At 41.6% G+C, this 23,258-nt stretch overlaps 1 protein-coding gene across 1 annotated transcript in view; it reads left to right on the top strand.

Moving 5' to 3' along the window:
- Positions 1-23,258, top strand: part of OCA2 (OCA2 melanosomal transmembrane protein) — a 489,993-nt gene that overhangs the window by 321,204 nt on the left and 145,531 nt on the right. Inside the window, exon 14 of the mRNA XM_068268142.1 lies at positions 10,111-10,249. Coding sequence (XP_068124243.1) covers positions 10,111-10,249 — 139 coding nt within the window. The remainder of the gene's footprint in view (positions 1-10,110; positions 10,250-23,258) is intronic.

Below are 23,258 nucleotides of genomic sequence, written 5' to 3' on the forward strand. Positions count from 1 at the left end.
TTATTAGTTCTGTTTTACTCATATTAAGTTTTAGGAAGCGAGAGGACATGGAGTATATAGCAGACAAGCAGTCAGGGACACGTAATCAGAAAGCATGTCTTTATTATAACAATCTGAAAATGAAAAATGTAAGCACATGTGGACCTAAAGCTGACCATACACCCAATTTTTTTTCCAGATCGATTCAATCATTAACATATTCTTGTGCTCAATTTTGGGTAGATTATCAATTGAAAGTGTGATCATATATGTAAAAAAACTCCATGCAATCAAGGCAGTAGTAATGAGGAATAGATGGCCCATAGTGTTGTGAATCATAGAGCAGTAAAACTCTTGAGGATTGATCCATGTGCAATAGAATACTTCTGAACGAATTCACAATTGAGCTTGCCATGTATGGCGACAATCGATCACTATCCAGTTGAAATCTTATCAGATAGGGCTCATTCAGTCTGGCATATCTGGCAATAACTGACTCTTTTGTGGCTAGCTTTACGCGTTCTGTTTATGAAATGGCTGCTTGTTGTTTTCAGCAGGTTTGTTTTGGTTTGTTTCCAAGACTGCAGTAAACAGGGGACTGGTTTTAGTGCCACTTTGAGAGAATGGTTCAATCTATTTCTAAAGCAGTGAAAAATATTTTCATGCCTGAACTTCTTGACATTGACTTTGCAAAGTTGATGTTGGTATAGTCAATGTGTCAGGAACTATGTACCGCTATTTCCTGTCTGATGGTGGCAATATTAACTTGGGGTGCCCTGGGCTTTCACTGTCCACCAGTAGGTGACTTTATCCTCTTTTGGGCAGCTCTGGACTTCCACCGTCTTTGCAAGGTCTTTGCAAGGTCTCTGAAAGGTCTCTGCAAGGACTTTTCAAGGATTTGTAAGTTCTCTGTCTGGCTTGCAGATGGCTCCAAAAAACCTTTTGGAAGTATCACACTACCAGCTGCATTCTGTTGGTGATTATGAATGGCTTATACAAAGACTGCCTTTCCTCCAGCCAATTGACACACTTTTTTTTGCTTTTAGGCCTGAGTTATCTAGATATTCCTGTTACCTTTTCCTAGCTATGTCTGTATCTGATAATCTATTTCCGACCCTGGTATTCTGTCCTGACTCTCCCTTACTGCCTTGATCCCTTGATACCATGCATGATTGTGTATATGTATGTATGTGTGTGTGTTTGTATATATTTCCTGTTTAATTTGCCTTGTAAATAAACTAAATATTCAGGGTATTTGGTTGTGTGTGTATACACTGCATTTCCTGGTCTGTTTGGTGATGCCTTGTATATTGCATGTATTTGGTTTGCATGTAAATTGCATTCTGTATGCACATTTTTGTACATTGTCTTTTTTTCAACCTAAATAACTATGCAACTATGCAATACAGAACCCTGAGAATCCCCCATGAGGAGACTAATCTAAAACATGTCAGATATATATGGTTTACTTTAAGTGACAGCAACATAGGAGAAAGGTCATTTATGGCGCATATTACCATGAGAGAAGTGTACTTTAAATATGTACCCATATGTATTTTAATAGTGTTCCTTTAAAAAAAATTACATTTTTGAGTTGATGCCAAAGAAGCAAAGATATGCTCATATTTGATCATTACTATCAACTAATTTAAGGGAGTACCTTAAAGATTGTAAATAGTGTCTGCTGCACAGATTATATCAGACTTCAGTAGCAGAAATATGGAATAGATGGGGGGTTGTCAACATTTAGAGGACTTTAGACCGCTAAGCAAAATGTATTTTTTTGGACTGAGGTAAATGCTTACTTCCAGTTCTGCATAGTTTTGGAAATGGAAGGTCTTCAAAAAAATTAATTTCCTGTAAATTTTATAGAACTAACTAAAAAGGTAATGCATTTAAAAATATGGTGTGACAGATATATATTAAACACATTTTTAATAAGTGTAGTTTTAGCAGAAATCTAACTAATAAGCATAATTTTTCTAGTCAGAGATTTCATTTGAGATTAAGAATTTAATTCATGAAAAAGTGTCAGATTAATAAAAATGCACTAAAATCCTAATGTACCAGGTGAAACGGTAATTTTTATTTATGTACTTATATAGCGCCGACATATTATGTGGCACTGTACAGAGTATATTGTCTTGTCACTAACTGTCCCTCAGAAGGGTTCACAATCTAGTCAGAGGGTAAAGCGGTATTTTAAAACCTTTTTTAAAATCCCATTAAACAACATTTTTTGGATTTGGGGCTTTGTAAATTAATACAATGAGCTTTTCTAAAGGAAAAGCTGCCTTCATAGAACTAGCCTGAAAAGAGGGTCTCTCCAATTGTATCCCATGTATAAAAAGGCCTCACTTTGTTTATATGATTATATCCTGTATTAAGAATTGCAATATGTAGCTGTAAGAGAAAATAATGTAATTTTGTATGTACAATTTTTATTTGAAAAAAAAATATTCCTGGCTCTTGCTTTTTTATTTAATTCCTAACAATTTATGGAAAGTGGTTACGTGGGAAAAATTGCATTCATACAGTAACATGGATTTGAAAGGCCTCTTTGAAATAGTTTTAAATGTAAACTATAATTTCAAAAGGTTTTTGTACGCAAAGGCTGCTACTAAACAAACATGCAGCACAATGTTGTGTGCCGATTCTGCACTATAAACATAGTACAAATAAATGCTTTACGGATTCCGTATTTTTCCATATGCTTTAGCACTGTTCCTTCTCCTTCATTTCCTTTGTATGATGCTTAGTCAGGCTCATCAATAGAATGGTGCCTGTTAGTGCGCCTTTAGGAAAAGTATGGAGAATGTAGCTTAAAAAAATAGCTTTGGGCTATTGTCAATAACCAGGATTCCTCGGGGAACATTTTACTGAAATAGTTAACTGAGTAATTCAACCCTTGAGTGTCCTACTGAACTGTATCACTTAAAGTATAATTAACCTACTTATGAAAAGGAAGGAATTTTCCCAAAATTGTCATTACAGTGAAAAAATGTAATCACCGCAATTGTAAGTTGCATGTGTAGTATGAGAAAATTATCCTTTAAATGAAAAAGTACCATTGAAAGTTATTTTAAGCAAAGAAATTACCTTGCAGACATTTTGACCATTATGCAAAGCAAGCCACACATTTCCATTGTAAAACTATGGGGCACTATATAGGTTAAATAAATTGTTCTGGAAAAAGCCATTAAAAAAAAAAGCACGCTTTTACCGATGAGAGTGCCAATTTAAGTGGAGACATTTAACAGAACAGAGCCCTGAGTGATACTTTCATCAACTGACATGAATTGTGTTACAAGCCTGAACAGAGGAACAGGAAATGACCACAATTTGGAGCAAAACAGACACTGAGACAAGAAAATAGTGCGCAATAAGGTTCAACCAGAAAGCAAAGTACAACACCAGCCTGCTCCCTCTCACACCCTTACAAGGCATGGTCCAATCATCCCTAAAAGGGAAAAAAAATCCTTCCTAACTCCAGATGGCAATCAGATAAAATCCCTGGATCAACATCACTGGGCATTACCTAGTAATTATAGCCATGGAGGTCTTTCAATTCAAGGAAAGCATCTTTATTTGTATTACTTTATTTACTTTATTTTTGAAATAATTTACTGAATGGCAGTTGCTTAGTCCAACTGCCAAAATAGAGTGCAAATGTGTAGGGAGGATGGCCAGTGTTTTTGTATAAATCCTTTTGTTCTGGTAAGAAATAAAAAAAAAAACCCTCTCCGAGGTAAGGAAATCTAGGATTGATCACCATGATAAACACAATGTCACTTATTGACCCCAAAAAAATGATCACCAATTAGCACCTTTGTTGTAATCGTGGTGTTAAATAAGATTTTTACCGCTGCTGACCCTTTGCGTTTATAGAGGTGTTGAACACTGAACACTGACAACTGGAGCATGGTGGTGGAGTGATTGGGATGAATGCCACACAGCTCATATTTAAGACATTGGGAAGAGGCTACTTAAAATTCTTGTTTTGGAAATGCGAAACTACACTTTCACTGCAAAATTATTTTTTGTCTTAAAGAAAATTGATAGAGGACAAGAAGAAAAAAAAAAAGTAACGACAGCAAGTGGCATTTGCATTTATTCTAAAAAAAATTTCAAACAGAATTACTATTGAAAGGGAACCTAAACTTAGGATATGGATTTTTCCTTTTAAAATAATACCATTTCCCTGGCCCTCCTGCTGATCCTGTGTCTCTAATACTTTTAGCCACAGCCCCTCAACAAGCATGCAGATCAGATGCTCTGACTGAAGTCAGACTGGATTAGCTGCATGCTTGTTTCAGGTGTGTGATTCAGCCAAAGAGATCAGCAGGGCTGCCAGGCAACTGGCATTGTTTAAAAGGAAACATCCATATCTCTCTCAGTTAAGGTTCCCCTTAATAAAAAGTAATTAATAGCAGCTCTAGTCCATATATCTTGACATGTTTCCTTCAATTACTCTAGCAATTAAGTTACTTAACATCATAAAATGCATCAGGTTTTTTTTTAGAAGTAGTTATTTTGGGTGTATGATTTGTAAAGATATCACTTGATTATTAGACTGTGAATGTATCATTCATTTTTTAGTTTCTCTTAAATAGACCGTATTGTGTTAGATCTCTTAATTAAAGTGAAAATTAAAAACTTTAATAACCTCTACATCATAAAAAAATGTGACCTACTTGCAAGTTGCAATTACTTGGTTATAGACATTACTCAGAGCAGTCAGCATTTCAGAATTGTCTGTTATGTTAACCTCAAAAGATCTGACATTTTCAGCAAATTGCTTAATCAAATGTAAATTCCCTTAAAGCCACCACATATGCTTGCAATGTACCCCTCCTAGACTTCAAATACAAAACCTTGTATAATTAGAAAGTAATGTAGGATTTATGTACTGATGAATGCTTCAGGACAGACTTGTTCAACACTGGTGACCTTACGCTTATTGCTTTAACGTTTGCCACCAGTGACAAAAATGCTTTACCATATCCACTAGCTATAACCTCTTATTTCAAAGATTTTTTTCATCAAAAGCCAGGGTATAACATAGCTGCTTTCTTGTATTGTATGCAGACATTTTCTGGGGAGCTCATAAAAATATACACATGGTTGTGTTCGCTATACTTCGGCTTGCAGCCTTTTATGTAGTCAATTTCATAGTTTAAAACGGTCTGGCCTTGACACACATTACTTTTTTCAAGCAAACACAACCGAGTGATCAGTGATGTCCCAGAACCAGTGCTACAGGGCACGTATTCAGAGGTTTTATTTTGAATTGCGATACTTTCTCAAAAACAAATGTCAAATGGAGTTTGTCACATTAGCCTATTATTGATTTTGAGATAATGAAAGCTGACATTTGCTTATAAATACAATGTTAAAATACATCATGAGTGGAATATTTTCTGTAAATCATACTTTTGAAAGGAAATATTGGACAAGATACTTTTGGAAGTTAATAAGAAACCATCTCAGCCCACTACTCAAAATATCTAATTCAACTTCACCAAAAAAGGGTATAAAAAGAATGTTCGTGTTCATCTGGAAATGTGTAATGAGACATTTTTAACTTGAAATATGCATTTTTTTTAATGTTGTACACAAATTAAAAAATGTAGTCTTTAAAAATTTTTTTCGACAGAATCAAAAATTCTGAATTTAGGCAGGAAGATGTTCTAAATCATTTTTGAGGTGGCAAAAAGTTATATTCCCATGATTAATTTTTCCAGTGATATTTTTCCCTTAATCAAATGAAGAATGTTTAAACGTGCACATTTAATAAATGATGGGTATAACCACCCATGCCTTCTTCTAGCACCTTTCCGACTTGACATGCCAGCTACCTGACAAGCCGTGCTAATCTATACATTTCTAGGAACTTTCATAATTGGAGAAAGAAAAATACAACAATATTTCAAGCTAAAAATCAATATCTATAATATACACACAAAGCCCTTGAAAAGAACATGTGTGTGTTGTGATGGGGAAGGTGTGCTACTGCCTAGCAAAAGAGCAGTGGGGAACAGTGGTTGGGAGTTGATTATGTAATCCAGTTAAAAGGAAAAGAAAGAAAACCAAAGAAAGAAGTGACAGAAAACAGAATAATTCAGATGATTTAAAGAGACACTGAAGTGAGAATAAATCTCGCTTCAGTGCTTATATTCAGCAGGGGCATGTGTGCCCCTGCTAAAACGCCGCTATCCCACGGCTAAACGGGGGTCCCTTACCCCCCAAATTTAGCGAGATTTATTCTCGCTTCAGTGTCTCTTTAAGTGTTGTGTTTTTTTTTTTTTTGTTTTTTTTTAGTTTAACTCGATTAACATTAAATAGGAGGTTAAACATATCACCTCTTACCTATTTAAAGATTATAGGACAGGCATCTGGGGGTTTCCTTATTAAAGGAGGCTTGGAGATACCACCATAAGTCCACCTATACCTATCCCCACATGTTTGGGGAAGCTGGTATAGCTTAGTGTGGTGGAGCCCCATTTGGGTTGGCCAAGCCATCCTGGCTATATCAGTCTACATGGCTCAGAATGGGTTAATAAAAGCTTTGAAGAGATTCCTACATTTTCTTTTTGTAAAACATATTAAAACCTAAGTGGACCAATGTTAATCCTCCTCAGGGATTCATATGCAGCGAGGTACTTATCACCTGGAATAGCATATGGCTGAGGTCTTCCTTGCCTTATTTCCTACATTCAGGAATGAAATAACAATAAGAGCGAGCTTAATGCTGCAGCTCTAGGCTGTGCACCTCAGTGACTGACTGCTAAGGCTCCAGGAGAAAATGAAATTTAAATTTATAAACTTTTTCAGATTTTTTTTATTTTTTTACAAGTTTGTTCTTTGATTCTATCATGGCATAGCTAATATACTGGAGCAGAGGGAAATGTTGACTGCATTTGTGTTAGCAAAGATTAGCAAAATCTAATTTTACCTACTTAAAGTGGATCTGAGCTCAGAACTTCCTCTGTGCACTAAAAGGTTAGGGACAGTATGAAAGCAATCAGGGAAAAAAAGTTGCAGTGCACAGAAATCCCCCAACGCCCCCTCTCCCCACTGGATGAACTTTCAGGGAGCAAAGGAAGGGTTAAAGCCTCTCTTTCCTGTACTGCTAACGCAGAGGCGGAGTGAGTTCTTCCTAATGATTACACACTTGTCACACTCAACTGTAACTAAACAAACACAGCTCGGTGCAGATTATTTCTACAGCATTTCTATCTCGAATGGACACTTTTCAGTCTGTTCTTTGCAAGAGCTCTGGGTCCATTTTAAGGTTGTTCTGGGTCACCATGAGATGTCTGAGTTTGGTTTATAAGATTGAACTCATTTTCCAAGAAGTAGGGAGACAATGTTTTTATTGTATGTAATGCCAGATTATGGTTGCACATTAAAGTGGACCTGGGCTCTTGCACAGGACAGAAGGAAAACACAGATAAATGCACCCTGTATGTATTTAGAGAGTTTAGCCTGTTTAATCCCGCCTCATTTTCATGAACTCCAAATGCTACATTTTTGTTATTGGTACATTTAAAATGTGCAAAACTGTTTCACTAGTTCTTGAATTTTTATCTACTTTTTTTTGGTTGTGGCTTTCTAATTGAATGCATTGAGATATTTTTGCACGCCTAAAAATAGCTCCCTAGCTCAAATGTGACATCCGTTTCATGCTTGTATGTGGAAAAGCTTCTTTTAAGTCTTTGTTCCTGTATTTTTTTTTTTTTACAAAGAGCTTCTCTGTTTGTAAATAGAATATTGACAGTGAAGGATAGTCTGTTTCTATGGAAACAGAATACAGGTTTAAGGACCCTAAATTGAACGAGAGATCCCATTAATACAGCTTTTAAATGCATAATATTAATAAAAAAAAAATACCAGCAACAATAAGACCAATGATTTTCTAAATGCTGACCATTGCCTGCTGTCTTTTAAGCTGGACTATAACTGATATTAACCAAAGCAATTTCCCTTCCTGCTATTAACACTCAGCAAAGGAGATCAAGGCATTTTGCTGTATCCATGATGTCAGGAATTATATTTCTGGCAACCTTGGCACGCCGTATTCTCTTCTTTGGAATGTAAGATTCACATACAAATGAACACAGCATCTATTGTGCCTCTAGTTCAAAGCCAGAGTCCTCGGATAAAATGCATGGAAGATTACCTGCCATGTTCTGCATTACTATATGTAATTGATGTGCCTGGAATAGCTCTGTATAATGAATCACTGATAAGAATTCTGTTTCATATGAGGGATCTATGAATTTGTGAGAAGCCTAAATTTCACTTGTGCTGTATTCTGCTAAAGGAAAAAGAAGTGACATGTTTACAATATTCCTATATCCTGTACCTTTTAAAATGCATTTTTTCATATTTGTATGGATGATGTGGATCAAGAGAAAAATGTATCCTGAATTGCTTTTGCTATATACATTAACTTTGATAATTTTGGTAAAGTGTGAAGACAGTGAAACTGAAATACCAATGTACAACCAACTTTCCAGGTATAGGCCTAAGGAAGAACATGAATTAAACCTTCATCTCCTCATTTAAATTAGACTGCTCCACACTGGTGACCACCAGCAGTTACACATACCTGGGCTGGAGGTCAACCAATCAGGAAGCTTCAAGCTAGACGTAGAGACCCTGAGAGAGAAAAACCTGCAGAAAAGTTTATGCCATCAGAAGGCAACTGCACCACCTAAAACCACAGTTGGGAGGCTAGGTAAAAAGGTAAAACAGTATCACCCAATCTTACTCTATGACTAAAGTATAGGACTCGGTCACCTACTCAGACCAATCAAAATGGGACTCCAGCCCAACAGAAGTATTTTATCTAGAGTTCTGCAAATATCTTCTCCAAGGCCATTGCAGCACTTCAAACTCAGCTTGCCAGGCAGAGCTTAGCAGATTCCCACTATGGCTGACTATCCAGCAGAGGGTGCTCTCATACTGGGTGCACATACAGAACAACAGCCCCAGCACCTCCCTCCATAAAGCATTGCTAAACCACGGGGCCCAGGCCACACTATGTGCCCTAAAGCAAAGCATCCGCAGTGCATCCAGCCAGGATCCCCAACACAGCTTGACAAAAGACAAAATAAAATGGACTATAAAAAGCTGCAGAGCGTGATACCTAGAGGACTGGAGGAGCATCATAAAGAACTCCCAGAAACTCCATTTACCAATCACTGCAGAGGAAGTAGTACACATCAGCCTAATATCTGGAGATGCTACCCCCCCCCACCCCTCCAAGATCGAATGACTCTGAGCCTGTACCGTCTGAATGCCCACAGCCTGGAAATAGACAGGGTGGCACAGACAGATATGGAAGCCCTGGGAGGAAAGACTGTGCAGGCACGGTTACCAAGGGGCCCTGGAGGATGAGGCCCACTTTTTGCTACACTGCAGCAAATGCACAAGTGTGAGGACTGCCCATTTCCAGAGACCCTCTACCCACACCCTGGATTCCCCCTCCATTGATGAGGGAACTCTACTACCTACTGGGAGAAAAGGAAAAAACGGTGCAGTGTAGCATTTTTTTTTTTTGGTAGATTAACAAACTTCTACCGCATTTGGAAAATCTTAGTGAATTTGGAAAAAAGTGTCAAATACCGAATGCGGTATTTTATCGAACCTAAATTTTACCGAACTGCCCTTAGTAAATTGAGGCCCTTGTTTGTTGTGAATCAATATCATGTTTTGAGTATATAGGTTCTGAGGCTTAGGTCACCCAAGTAAGTTTGTTGCAGCAAATAATAACTAGAGGTTGCCAATAGTCAGTAGCAATAGATTAATATTGAAAATGCCTTGGCAAACTTCACTTGCTACCTCTAGTCACTCAGTATTTTTTTTTTTTTTTTTTTTTTTTAGGAATGACACTCCCTTCTAGGGCATGTCTACAATTAATAACCCGCTGTATCCAGAGACTAGTTGCAACATCTTACAGCTAGTTTCAAGCTTGTCACAACTTAGTTGCATGTGTAACATAGCCCCAAGTTAATCATGCTAGAAGTATTGAATATCCAAAATGTTCCATTTTTGTAATAGGATAGAGTTTAAATGTGCAAAGGTCCTTATAAATATCTTGTTTGCTTTTGTTTTCATTTTCAGATTATGTGAGGCTCTTAATCTTGATCCAAGACATGTTCTGATTGCAGAAGTCATATTTACAAACATTGGGGGAGCTGCTACAGCAGTTGGAGATCCCCCCAATGTTATCATTGTTTCCAATCAAGAGCTGAGGAAGGTGGTAAGTGTGACTTGCAACTGCATTTCTGATACAATTCAATAACAAGCGCACAACATTAACTATAAGGCCCGTTTCCACTATAGCGTTACGAAATCGCCGGCGAATCACCGCAGGCAAATCGCATGCGGGTGCGATTCCGCATGCGTTTTTTGCCGCGATTTCGCATGCGATTTCGCATAGGTAAGGCTGTATGCGATTTTAACCATGTCACTGCCTTTGTGAATTAACATGGGTACCTATGCGAAATCGCATGCGAAATCGCGGCAAAAAACGCATGGGGAAAACGCATGCGATTTCCCTATTAAATACATTGCGTGCGATTCGCCTGCATTCCACACGCAGGCGAATTCTGAGGCCCCTACCCTGCAGATTTTTTCTGCACAGAAAAACGTGCGGGGAAACGCACAAGTGGAAACAGTCCCATCCACTTGTACTGACTGTGCGAATCCGCATGCGTTGCCCGCATGCGGATTCGCGATAGTGGAAACGGGCCCTCAGAAGAGGCTTTATGTTTTAACAACTCCTTAAAAGGGACGAGCAGGCACATTTTTAAAGATTGTCCTGTTGTGACAATTTTTTTTGCACAATTGCTGCATATTTTACTTTAAAATTCACAATTTTGCTAAATTGTGGGCAGGTTTTTTGGGCAAAATTTCATTAGTCAATGGTACTGAATTTAGCAGTTAATAGCAAAGCTCTTATACATGATGCTGTTTACTATTTATCGAGTGCTGAAATCTTCTGCAGCACTTTTACATAGTCATGTAACTAACTGACCTTCAGAGGGGCTCACAATCTAATCCCTTCCTTAGTGATGAGTCCATCATAGTCTGGGGCCAATTTAGGAGGAAGCCAATTGTTATGCTTTTTTGGGGGAAATCCACACAAAGACAGGGAAAACATGCAATGCTATCCACTGTCAACATGCGGCTATAATTACCATATTTGTGAGGTATTTTGGGTAGAATAGTGGAAATAAAGAGGAACAATATCTTTCAAAAAGTCCTTCTAGTTTTTTAGAAAATGTTTAAGTTGCAGTAGGAAAAATAAATTTTAAATGTGGTTAAATGACAGATAATGTACCCATTGTTGTTGAAAATTTACATATATCCCCAGAATTGTCAGATAATTTCTTGCTGGGATTTTCTATAACCCTAGAGCAAGTTGCAGCATGTTGGGATCCCCCCCCCCCCACACACACACTTCCAAGCCTTAACACCTTGTCACCCATGCAGGCTGGCATAACCAGAAATTGGAGAGAATGTCACTTGGGGCCCCATGCCCTGAGCCATACCAACCTGCATGGCATATGACATTGGGGGAAGGAGTCTGAAAGCAAGGGAGGGTAAAGCCTCCCCCTCTCCCCCAGATACCATGGACTAGGGGCTCTTCCCAAACTACAGTGGCCAGGAGGAGGATGGGGCCTTGAAAGGGGGTGTTTCATGGTAGAACCTAGGGGACCCCAGGTTGGCCTAGGGATTTCAAGCGGACACCTAGACCCATCAGAAGCTAGAGGCTGTACACAAAGATGCTGTACACATGCAAAATATTAGTACCTTCAAAAGATCAGTTCCTGCAAATTGCATTCATAGTCTATCTGCAGATCTCATACAAACCTTGTTTAACCACTTAACCACTTGAGGACCGTGGGCTTTAACCCCCTTAAGGACCTGGCACTTTTTTTCCATTCAGACCACTGCAGCTTTCACAGTTTATTGCTCGCTCATACAACCTACCACCTAAATGAATTTTGGCTCCTTTTCTTGTCACTAATAAAGCTTTCTTTTGGTGCTATTTGATTGCTGCTGCGATTTTTACTTTTTATTATATTCATCAAAAAAGGCATGAATTTTGGCAAAAGATTTTTTTATCTTTCTGTGCTGACATTTTTCAAATAAAGTAAAATTTTTGTATACATGCAGCGCGAAAAATGTGGACAAACATGTTTTTGATGAAAAAAAAACCATTCAGCCTATATTTATTGGTTTGGGTAAAAGTCATAGCATTTACAAACTATGGTGCAAAAAGTGAATTTTACCATTTTCAAGCATCTCTGACTTTTCTGACCCCCTGTCATGTTTCATGAGGGGCTAGAATTCCAGGATAGTATAAATACCCCCCAAATGACCCCATTTTGGAAAGAAGACATCCCAAAGTATTCACTGAGAGGCATAGTGAGTTCATAGAAGATATTATTTTTTTGTCACAAGTAAGCGGAAAATGAAACTTTGTGACAAAAAAAAAAAAAGTTTCCATTTCTTCTAACTTGCGACAAAAAAAAAATGAAATCTGCCACGGACTCACCATGCCCCTCTCTGAATACCTTGAAGTGTCTACTTTCCAAAATGGGGTCATTTGTGGGGTGTGTTTACTGTCCTGGCATTTTGGGGGGGTGCCTAATTGTAAGCACCCCTGTAAAGCCTAAAGGTGCTCATTGGACTTTGGACCCCTTAGCGCAGTTAGGCTGCAAAAAAGTGCCACACATGTGGTATTGCCGTACTCAGGAGAAGTAGTACAATGTGTTTTGAGGTGTATTTTTACACATACCCATGCTGGGTGGGAGAAATATCTCTGTAAATGACAATTTTTTAATTTTTTTTACACACAATTGTCCATTTACAGAGAGATTTCTCCCACCCAGCATGGGTATGTGTAAAAATGCACCCCAAAACACATTGTACTACTTCTCCCGAGTACGGCGATACCACATGTGTGGCACTTTTTTGCACCCTAACTGTGCTAAGGGGCCCAAAGTTCAATGAGTACCTTTAGGATTTCACAGGTGATTTTGCGGAATTTGATTTCCAAACTACTCCTCACGGTTTAGGGCCCCTAAAATGCCAGGGCAGTATAGGAACCCTGCAAATGATCCCATTTTATAAAGAAGACACCCCAAGGTGTTCCGTTAGGAGTATTGTGAGTTCATAGAAGATTTTATTTTTTGTCACAAGTTAGCGGAAATTGATTTGTATTGTTTTTTTTCACAAAGTGTCACTTTCCGCTAACTTGTGACAAAAAAAATCTTCTATGAACTCACCATAGTCCTAACAGAATACCTTGGGGTGTCTTCTTTCTAAAATGGGGTCATTTGTGGGGTTCCTATACTGCCCTGGCATTTTAGGGGCCCTAAACCATGAGGAGTAGTCTGGAAATCAAATGCCGCAAAATGACCTGTGAAATCCTAAAGGTACTCATTGGACTTTGGGCCCCTTAGCACAGTTAGGGTGCAAAAAAGTGCCACACGTGGTATCGCCGTACTCGGGAGAAGTAGTATAATGTGTTTTGGGGTGTATTTTTACACATACCCATGCTGGGTGGGAGAAATATCTCTGTAAATGACAATCTTTTGATTTTTTTTACACACAATTGTCCATTTACAGAGAGATTTCTCCCACCCAGCATGGGTATGTGTAAAAATGCACCCCAAAACACATTGTACTACTTCTCCCGAGTACGGCGATACCACATGTGTGGCACTTTTTTGCACCCTAACTGTGCTAAGGGGCCCAAAGTTCAATGAGTACCTTTAGGATTTCACAGGTGATTTTGCGGAATTTGATTTCCAAACTACTCCTCACGGTTTAGGGCCCCTAAAATGCCAGGGCAGTATAGGAACCCCACAAATGACCCCATTCTAGAAAGAAGACACCCCAAGGTATTCTGTTAGGAGTATGGTGAGTTCATAGAAGATTTTATTTTTGTCACGTTAGCGGAAATTGATTTTAATTTTTTTTTTCAGTGTGTCATTTTTCGCTAACTTGTGACAAAAAATAAAATCTTCTATGAACTCACCATACTCCTAACGGAATACCTTTGGGTGTCTTCTTTCTAGAATGGGGTCATTTGTGGGGTTCCTATACTGCCCTGGCATTTTAGGGGCCCTAAACCGCGAGGAGTAGTCTTGAAACCAACAATGTCGCAAAATGACCTGTGAAATCCTAAAGGTACTCATTGGACTTTGGGCCCCTTAGCGCACTTAGGGTGTAAAAAAGTGCCACACATGTGGTACCGCCGTACTCAGGAGAAGTAGTATAATGTGTTTTGGGGTGTATTTTTACACATACCCATGCTGGGTGGGAGAAATATCTCTGTAAATGACAATCTTTTGATTTTTTTTACACACAATTGTCCATTTACAGAGAGATTTCTCCCACCCAGCATGGGTATGTGTAAAAATACACCCCAAAACACATTATACTACTTCTCCTGAGTACGGCGGTACCACATGTGTGACACTTTTTTGCAGCCTAGGTGCGCTAAGGGGCCCAACGTCCTGTTCACAGGTCATTTTGAGGCATTTGTTTTGTAGACTACTCCTTATGGTTTAGGGCCCCTAAAATGCCAGGGCAGTATAGGAACCCCACAAGTGACCCCATTTTAGAAAGAAGACACCCCAAGGTATTCTGTTAGGACTATGGTGAGTTCATAGAAGATTTTATTTTTTGTCACAAGTTAGTGAAAAATGACACTTTGTGAAAAAGAAGAATAAAAATCAATTTCCGCTAACTTTTGACAAAAAATAAAATCTTCTATGAACTCGTCATACACCTAACAGAATACCTTGGGGTGTCTTTTTTTCTAAAATGGGGTCACTTGTGGGGTTCCTATACCGCCCTGGCATTTTATGGGCCCAAAACCGTGAGTAGTCTGGAAACCAAATGTCTCAAAATGACTGTTCAGGGGTATAAGCATCTGAAAATTTTTATGACAGGTGGTCTGAGGGGGCGAATTTTGTGGAACCGGTCATAAGCAGGGTGGCCTTTTAGATGACAGGTTGTATTGGGCCTGATCTGATGGATAGGAGTGCTAGGGGGGTGACAGGAGGTGATTGATGGGTGTCTCAGGGGGTGGTTAGAGGGGAAAATAGATGCAATAAATGCACTGGGGAGGTGATCGGAAGGGGGTCTGAGGGGGATCTGAGGGTTTGGCCGAGTGATCAGGAGCCCACACGGGGCAAATTAGGGCCTGATCTGATGGGTAGGTGTGTTAGGGGGTGACAGGAGGTGATTGATGGGTGTCTCAAGGTGTGATTAGAGAGGGGAATAGATGCAAGCAATGCACTGGTGAGATGATCAGGGCTGGGGTCTGAGGTCATTCTGAGGGTATGGGCAGGTGATTGAGTGCCCTAGGGGCAGATAGGGGTCTAATCTGATGGGTAGCAGTGACAGGGGGTGATTGATGGGTAATTAGTGGGTGTTTGGAAGAGAGAACAGATGTAAACACTGCACTTGGGAGGTGATCTGATGTCGGATCTGCGGGCGATCTATTGGTGTGGGTGGGTGATCAGATTGCCCGCAAGGGGCAGGTTAGGGGCTGATTGATGGGTGGCAGTGACAGGGGGTGATTGATGGGTGGCAGTGACATGGGGTGATTGATGGGTGATCAGTGGGTTATTACAGGGAAGGACAGATGTAAATAATGCCCTGGCAGGTCTGAGGGCAATCTGAGCGTGTAGGCGGGTGATTGGGTGCCTGCAAGGGGCAGATTAGGGTCTGATCTGATGGGTAACAGTGACAGGTGGTGATAGGGGGTGATTGATGGGTAATTAGTGGGTGTTTAGAGGAGATAATAGATGTAAACACTGCGCTTGGGTGGTGATCTGATGTCGGATCTGCGGGCGATCTATTGGTGTGGGTGGGTGATCAGATTGCCCGCAAGGGGCAGGTTAGGGGCTGATTGATGGGTGGCAGTGACAGGGGGTGATTGATGGGTGGCAGTGACGGGGTGATTGATGGGTGATTGACAGGTGATTGACAGGTGATCAGTGGGTTATTACAGGGAAGGACAGATGAAAATAATGCCCTGGCGAATTGATAAGGGGGGGTCTGAGGGCAATCTGAGCGTGTAGGCGGGTGATTGGGTGCCCGCAAGGGGCAGATTAGGGTCTGATCTGATGGGTAACAGTGACAGGTGGTGATAGGGGGTGATTGATGGGTGATTGATGAATAATTAGTGAGTGTTTAGAGGAGAGAATAGATGTAAACACTGCGCTTGGGTGGTGATCTGATGTCGGATCTGCGGGCGATCTATTGGTGTGGGTAGGTGATCAGATTGCCCGCAAGGGGCAGGTTAGGGGCTGATTGATGGGTGGCAGTGACAGGGGGCGATTGATGGGCGATTGATGGGCGATTGATGGGCGATTGATGGGCGATTGACGGGCGATTGACGGGCGATTGACGGGCGATTGACGGGTGATTGACAGGTGATCAGGGGGGATAGATGCATACAGTACATGGAGGGTCTGGGGGGGGGGGGGGTCTGGGGAGAATCTGAGGGGTGGGGGGGGGTGATCAGGAGGGAGCAGGGGGCAGGGGGGGGATAAAAAAAAAATAGCGTTGACAGATAGTGACAGGGAGTGATTGATGGGTGATTAGGGGGGTGATTGGGTGTAAACATGGGTCTGGGGGGTGGGCGGGGGGGGGTGGGGTCCGAGGGGTGCTGTGGGCGATCAGGGGGCAGGGGGGGGAAATCAGTGTGCTTGGTGCAGACTAGGGTGGCTGCAGCCTGCCCTGGTGGTCCCTCGGACACTGGGACCACCAGGGCAGGAGGCAGCCTGTATAATACTCTTTGTAAACATTACAAAGTATATTATACACTTTGTACGCGGCGATCGTCGGGTTAACATCCCGCCGGCGCTTCCGTATGGCCGGCAGGATGTTGCGGCGGGTGAGCGGAGCCAGGCAGCGGTGGAGGATCGCATCACGGATGACGCGATCGCTCCGCTCATGCTCCTACAAGGACCGCCGCCATTTGTCAATACGGCGGTCCTTGCGGGGTCCACTTCCCGGCCGCCAATTGTCAATATGGCGGTCAGGAAGTGGTTAAGGACCGGCTGATTGTTTTGTGATCTGTGCTGCGTGGGCTCTTCAGCCCCCAGCACAGATCAGGTTTTAGGCTGGGATGATCAGACTTCCCCCCCCCCCCCCCCTTTTTTTCCCACTAGGGGGATGTCCTGCTGGGGGGGTCTGATCGCCGCTGCTGCCTTGTGCCTAGCGGGGGGGGGGGCTCCTTAAAGCCCCCCTCCGCAGCGCTATTCCCCCCTCCCTCTCCTTCCTTCCCTCCCTCCCCTTCTCAATGTAGGCGGTACAGGACAGCGATCCATCCTGTACTGCCTCAGATGGGCTTCAGCCTATCAGGTTGTGGCGATTCCCGGCCAATCGGAGGCCGGCGATCGCCGATCTCCTTTACGGCGCTTCTGTGACAGTAGCGCTGTACGATGTAAACACCGGGGATTACTTCCCCGGGTGTTTACATTTAGCCTGCGACCCGCGATCGGAGGCTCACAGGCTGTTCACGGAGCCCCCACCGTGAACTGACAGGAAACGTTTCCATGGAAACCCACATGCGACCAGCCACTGCCTATTGGCATTGGCTGGTCGTTAAGTGGTAACATTCATCTGCAGATCAGACAATCATCTGCACATCCATTCTGATGGATTTGATCTGCAGATGAAGGTTCGTTAAACAGGAACGGATCTTTTGCAGGAACGGATCTTTTGCAGGAACGGATCTTTTGCAGGAACGGATCTTTTGCAGGAACGGATCTTTTGCAGGAACGGATCTTGTGCAGGAACGGATCTTGTGCAGGAACGGATCTTGTGCAGGAACGGATCTTGTGCAGGAACGGATCTTGTGCAGGAACGGATCTTGTGCAGGAACGGATCTTTTGCAGGAACGGATCTTTTGCAGGAACGGATCTTTTGCAGGAACTTTTTGCATCTTTGTGTATAGCATTAGAGATGGCTTGAACCTCCGATTTTCCGTTTGCAAACCTCGAACTTCCGAACTGCAATAGACTTCAATGGGCAGGCGAACTTTAAAAACTACAAACACTGTTTCTGGCCACAAAAGTGATGGAAAAGATGTTTCAATGGGTCTAACACCTAGAGGGGGGCATGGCAGAGTGGGATACACGCCAAAAGTCCCGGGGGGAAATTACGGATTTGCCGCACAGCAGGGTTATAATCCCTAAAAGGCAGAAATCACATCACATTGCATTGCTAAATTGGAGGCGCTTGAAAACATCTTGCGTGTGTATACATGGATCCGCAGTTAGTGTAACTACTGTACTGCTTCACACTGAAAGACCAAACTCACTGTGTAACGCATCACAAACAGCTGTTTGTGTAGTGATGGGCATGCTGGACTGGACAGCGCTCTAGCTGTGAGGCGGAGTGGAAAGAACAAAGCAAAAAGAGAGAGGGAGCTCCGTAGTGTGATATTGTTTAATAAGTGGTAAAAAAAAGCGTAGTACAATTTGCCTTTACTAGATTGATGGTAAAACCAGCATAAAATGGCATAAAGCCCTGTAGTAGTTGTCCAGCAGATGAGCACCCTGTGAACTGCATTTGCCAGCAGCAGTGGGGGTCCAGGTGGTGAGTGAACCTAGGCGCCCCCTCTGGTGTAGTCCTGTGCCACACCTTCATCAGGTAAGTGCAATTGTACTTCACTTTTTTATCACTTATTAAACTAAATCACACTACGGAGCACCCCTCTCTCTTTTTACAATGGTAAACACCACTTTATTTATAAACAAAATTGGATAAGTAAACAAAACTTACTGAACTTGTTTTCCTTTATCAGGCAGTACACATTAAACAGAATGGGAAAGGGTTTCTTGAGGCAAGATGTAATATGACATTCACACTGACCTGAGATGGTAATAATGTATTATAGAAGAAGCATATAGTACATTTGCTATATAGCATTCGTATGTATCTGACATTTATGAATAAACGCTCATTTAACTTCAAAGAAGTGACCTGTATTTTGGAGAGAGTAGTTCAACAATTGCTGGCTCCAAAAAGCAAGATAAATACTTAAAATTGATGGTTGTAGGTTTAATATCCCTTTGTAATAGTCAGTCAGTCTAGCTGTAAGACCTGTGGAAATTTCAACTGTAGAATTTGTGTTGGCTTCCCCTGAGAATGCAATACATCTTCCTATTATTATGTGCATGATTAATGCTCAAGAGGAAAGAGAGAAAAATGGCCATTATACTTGAGAACCATCCACATTGTTTCCTTATGTGTGAAGCGTTCTAACCATGTTACAACATAAGGTGATATATGGCTTTTTAATCATAGCACTCTCAACACGGAATTACAAGCTATTGGAAACCCATTCTAAAATCCAAGGCTGCTTATGATTGTAATGAACCTGTTCGGGCTTGAAATTGGAAAAATTTACTGCACAAAAGTAAAGTAGCACAGTGGCAAACAAACATAATTTATTATAGGAATCCCATGTTCAGCTCTGTAGTGTTAGTAGTAGTGTTGAGCTACGCAAACTTGAATTTTTTGCAAAATTTGCATTAAGTTTTTGGCTGTGTGCAAATTTTCTGCATGGTCCCCATTGTTTGCATCAGAACCTGCACTGTTTTGGAGATAGAAACCACATTGAGTTACCCTATTTGATCGCTACTAGTCCATCATGACAAATAAAAAAATAAAAATTTCCCTCTTCAGGGCCCTTTCACACTGTGGCGGTGCGGTGTGGCAAATTGAGCGCTGCTACCGCAGCCTAATGAAAATCTATGGGGGAGTTCATACTCTCCACATTGCAGTATGCTGCGCCGGAAGTGCCCTATCTAACGCACTTCAATACCTACGTTACTGCGCTGCTCTTGCAGTGACATGTGGCGATCTGCGTAGGTCTGAAAGTCATGTAAGTCTATAACGATGCAGAGTATTCAAAAAAGGTGGTGGTGTGGAAGTGTATCTTTTACAATACACTTCCGTGCACTTCTGCATACCCGAAATAGGAAGTGACCACAAGCGGGCATTACATCCTGTTTGGCCAGATGCCAGAAGGGGAATACCGCATAGTAATGCAGCATTCCCTGATGGCCTGTAATTGGTGGTGCGGTGGGTGTGCTGCACCGCAACACTAATGCCAAAATACAGTGTAAAACCATCCTCAAGCACTATTTGCTTGACATGCCAGCAACATAGGCAATTATCCTCAGGTCAAGTGGCATTTAAAGGGACTCCGAGCAGTGCAGTAACTATGGAAAGATGCATACCATTTTGAAGCTCTCCTTCTCCGCTTTCCAACAATATATAAACCACCTCCCTACGCCTTTTAGTTTTCGCTATTTCCGCTATCAAAATCGCAGCAAATGCGAATTCAATCATGAAAATAACAAACTAAAAGGCGTAGGGTGGCGGTTTACGTGTCGTTGGAAAGAGGAGAAAGAGAGCTTCAAAATGGTATGCATCTTTCCATAGTTGCTTGTATTGCACAGGACGACTTTTCCCCAAAGTCGGCAGCTCCATTCAGCTGCCGACTTTGGGGAAAAGTCGTCCTGTGTAATACAAGCAACTATGGAAAGATGCATACCATTTTGAAGCTCTCTTTCTCCTCTTTCCAACGACATGTAAACCGCCACCCTACGCCTTTTAGTTTTCAATATTTTCGTGATCGAAATCACAGCGGCCGCGGTTTCAATCGTGAAAATAACGAAAACTAAAAGTGTTAAGAGTATAACTCTGAGGCTACTTTCACAGTAGGACATTGCATTCTGATGCGACATAAAAGTCTCAATGCAAACTAACAAAGAAATGTCCCAAAACTCTCATAACGCAACGTAATCCCCAGTTATCGTCGCATACAGTAGAGCATACAGGCAATGAAAAGTATGTTTCCAAGTCATTACTGAGTATGTGCAAACAGTCCAACGCAGCTAATAATGTGTATAACGCACAGCATGCAGCATTATCTAATAATACAACCCGTTAAACACAAATGCAATGTATGCACTGTGAATGTCGCGCAGACTTTGTATTGCTGTGCGTTGAGACATTTTCTAATGTGCAGCTTTAATGTCGCACTGTTAAAGAGGCCTAATACTATTTATTCACCTGAGTGATGCTCCTGTATACTGAGGAATGTGAAGCAAGGTGTGTTGTGGAGCTATTCTGCAGCCACACAGCACTGCTGCCTTGCTCCCCCAGGAAAAACACATGCACCCATCGCTGTCACTTGACGTTTGACTCTATAGCCACCTGCTCCCAGCACTTACCTGACATCTGCGCTGCATGCCAGACTCTTCTCCCAATGCCCTGTGCCACCTGCATGACCCGCTGTGACTGATTCCGTCCTCTTCTTAATTTTCCTTAGAGTCCCAGAAAAAGCATCTTTGAAGCTCCCGCTGGGCCTTCCCACTTGTTTGCTAGGTGGACCAATCAGAATCATCCTGTTAGACTGATGAAAATCCAGATGATTCTCCTTAGTCCACCTAGTGGATGGCTATTTGCTAAATTGGTCCACCCAGATGCCAAAGAATGTCACGGGACATATGCAATGGAAGCTTCCCACCCTGCTTTGAGCAAAAACTTTGCTGGGGGGGGGGTATTGGATTTGTGCAATTGCATAAGGGGAAAAGAATTGAATTAGGCGATGTTAACATCACCTTATGTCACCTTATTTTAGAATCCACATTTGCTTATTGCAGGTTATTTTTTTAAATTACATTGGGCCGTATGTGTATTGAGTGGCGTGCACAAACATTGAGAACCTCCCAAAACATCAGTGTCTAAATCTAATGGGAACTGGGCTCTGCACCCCTGGCCCCCAGTACAAGGTATAGCCTTTAGGCCAATTCATATTCTTTCTGGGACCTGACTCAATAACCACCTCCTTTGAGAGATATTAGGAATATACAATTCCTGTGAAGGTAAATAATGTTACTAATATCCATCCATACAACCAATTCTTTAGGATTTTCTGTTAAAAACTAGAGCTGAGGTAAAATGCAGCAGGGTTTTACCATGAATGAGGGGTCACTCACCAGTGCAAAGTCTGCCCATTTACCCAACCCTGCCATCAGGTGCTGGTGAAGGAATTCAACCAGACTTCTATAATACATAGGCCTCAATTCACTAAGCTTTATCAAACACTTTATTAAACGTTTGATAATTTACCTCATGGGTAAAATCTAATTTTGAATTCACTAAGGTGTTATAGATTTATCTAATGTTTTATCGATAAAACATTCAATAAATCTAAAACACCTTTGTGAATTCAAAATTAGATTTTACCCATGAGGTAAATTATCAAACGTTTAATAAAGTGTTTGATAAAGCTTAGTGAATTGAGGCCATAGTCTCTAAATGGCAGTCTGGATACAACCCCCTTTGAGGTGCAAGCAAGCAACCAGGTTTTAGGAAGCTCAAAAAAATCCACTGTGTAAAAAAAAAAAAAAGAGAAAAGAGAGAGAGTAAAGAGAGAATGTTCTAAAAACAATAGATACAAAGCCTGTTTCCCTGTCCAAGACAGGTCTCAGCTGGATTTAGATGGCTGTCGGTGAGATACAGCCTGTGTACACTTCTCTCCCTTTGAAAATCCATGGACCAGGCTCTCAGGATGGCAGTGCTTTGGACTCCTTCAAGGGATGCAGTCAGCCTTTGAATCCAGGGGCACCATCTGGATGTCCCGTGGGTTGGAAGGAAGTGGTGGAGCGTGCCCCACAGTGATGCTGCCAGCTCTCCCCTACTGATAGACAGGAGAGCAGTTTTCGCATATCAGGCACCACCGTAAGCTGTATGCAGGAGAGGCAAGCGTCACGCGATGGTTTGGCAATACCGGGGTGACAGCAGTTATTGGACGAGGGAGCGTGAATGGCTAAAAGAGGTGATTTATTTGGGCAAATGGACAACTCGTTTCTCACAGGTATGTCATCAGGTCATCGACCCACAGGACATCCGGATGGTCCCCCTGGATTTGAAGGCTGACTGCATCCCCTGGAAGAGTCAACCACACTGCCATCCTAAGAGCCTGGTCCCTGGCTTTTCAAAGGGACAGAAACCTACACAATCTGTATCTCGCCGACAGCCATCTAAATCCAGATGAGACCTGTCTTGGACAGGGAAATGTGCTTTGTATTGTTTTTAGAGCGTTTTCACTCTTTTCTCTTTTTGTAGTTTTTTTCTATAATACATGGCATTGACTATGCCTGAGAAGTCCCTGCAAAGAGAGTTATTTGACCGCTATGAAGTGGGGATGCAGC

Source organism: Hyperolius riggenbachi, chromosome 2, assembly GCF_040937935.1.
Source record: "Hyperolius riggenbachi isolate aHypRig1 chromosome 2, aHypRig1.pri, whole genome shotgun sequence".
Taxonomy (NCBI): domain Eukaryota; kingdom Metazoa; phylum Chordata; class Amphibia; order Anura; family Hyperoliidae; genus Hyperolius; species Hyperolius riggenbachi.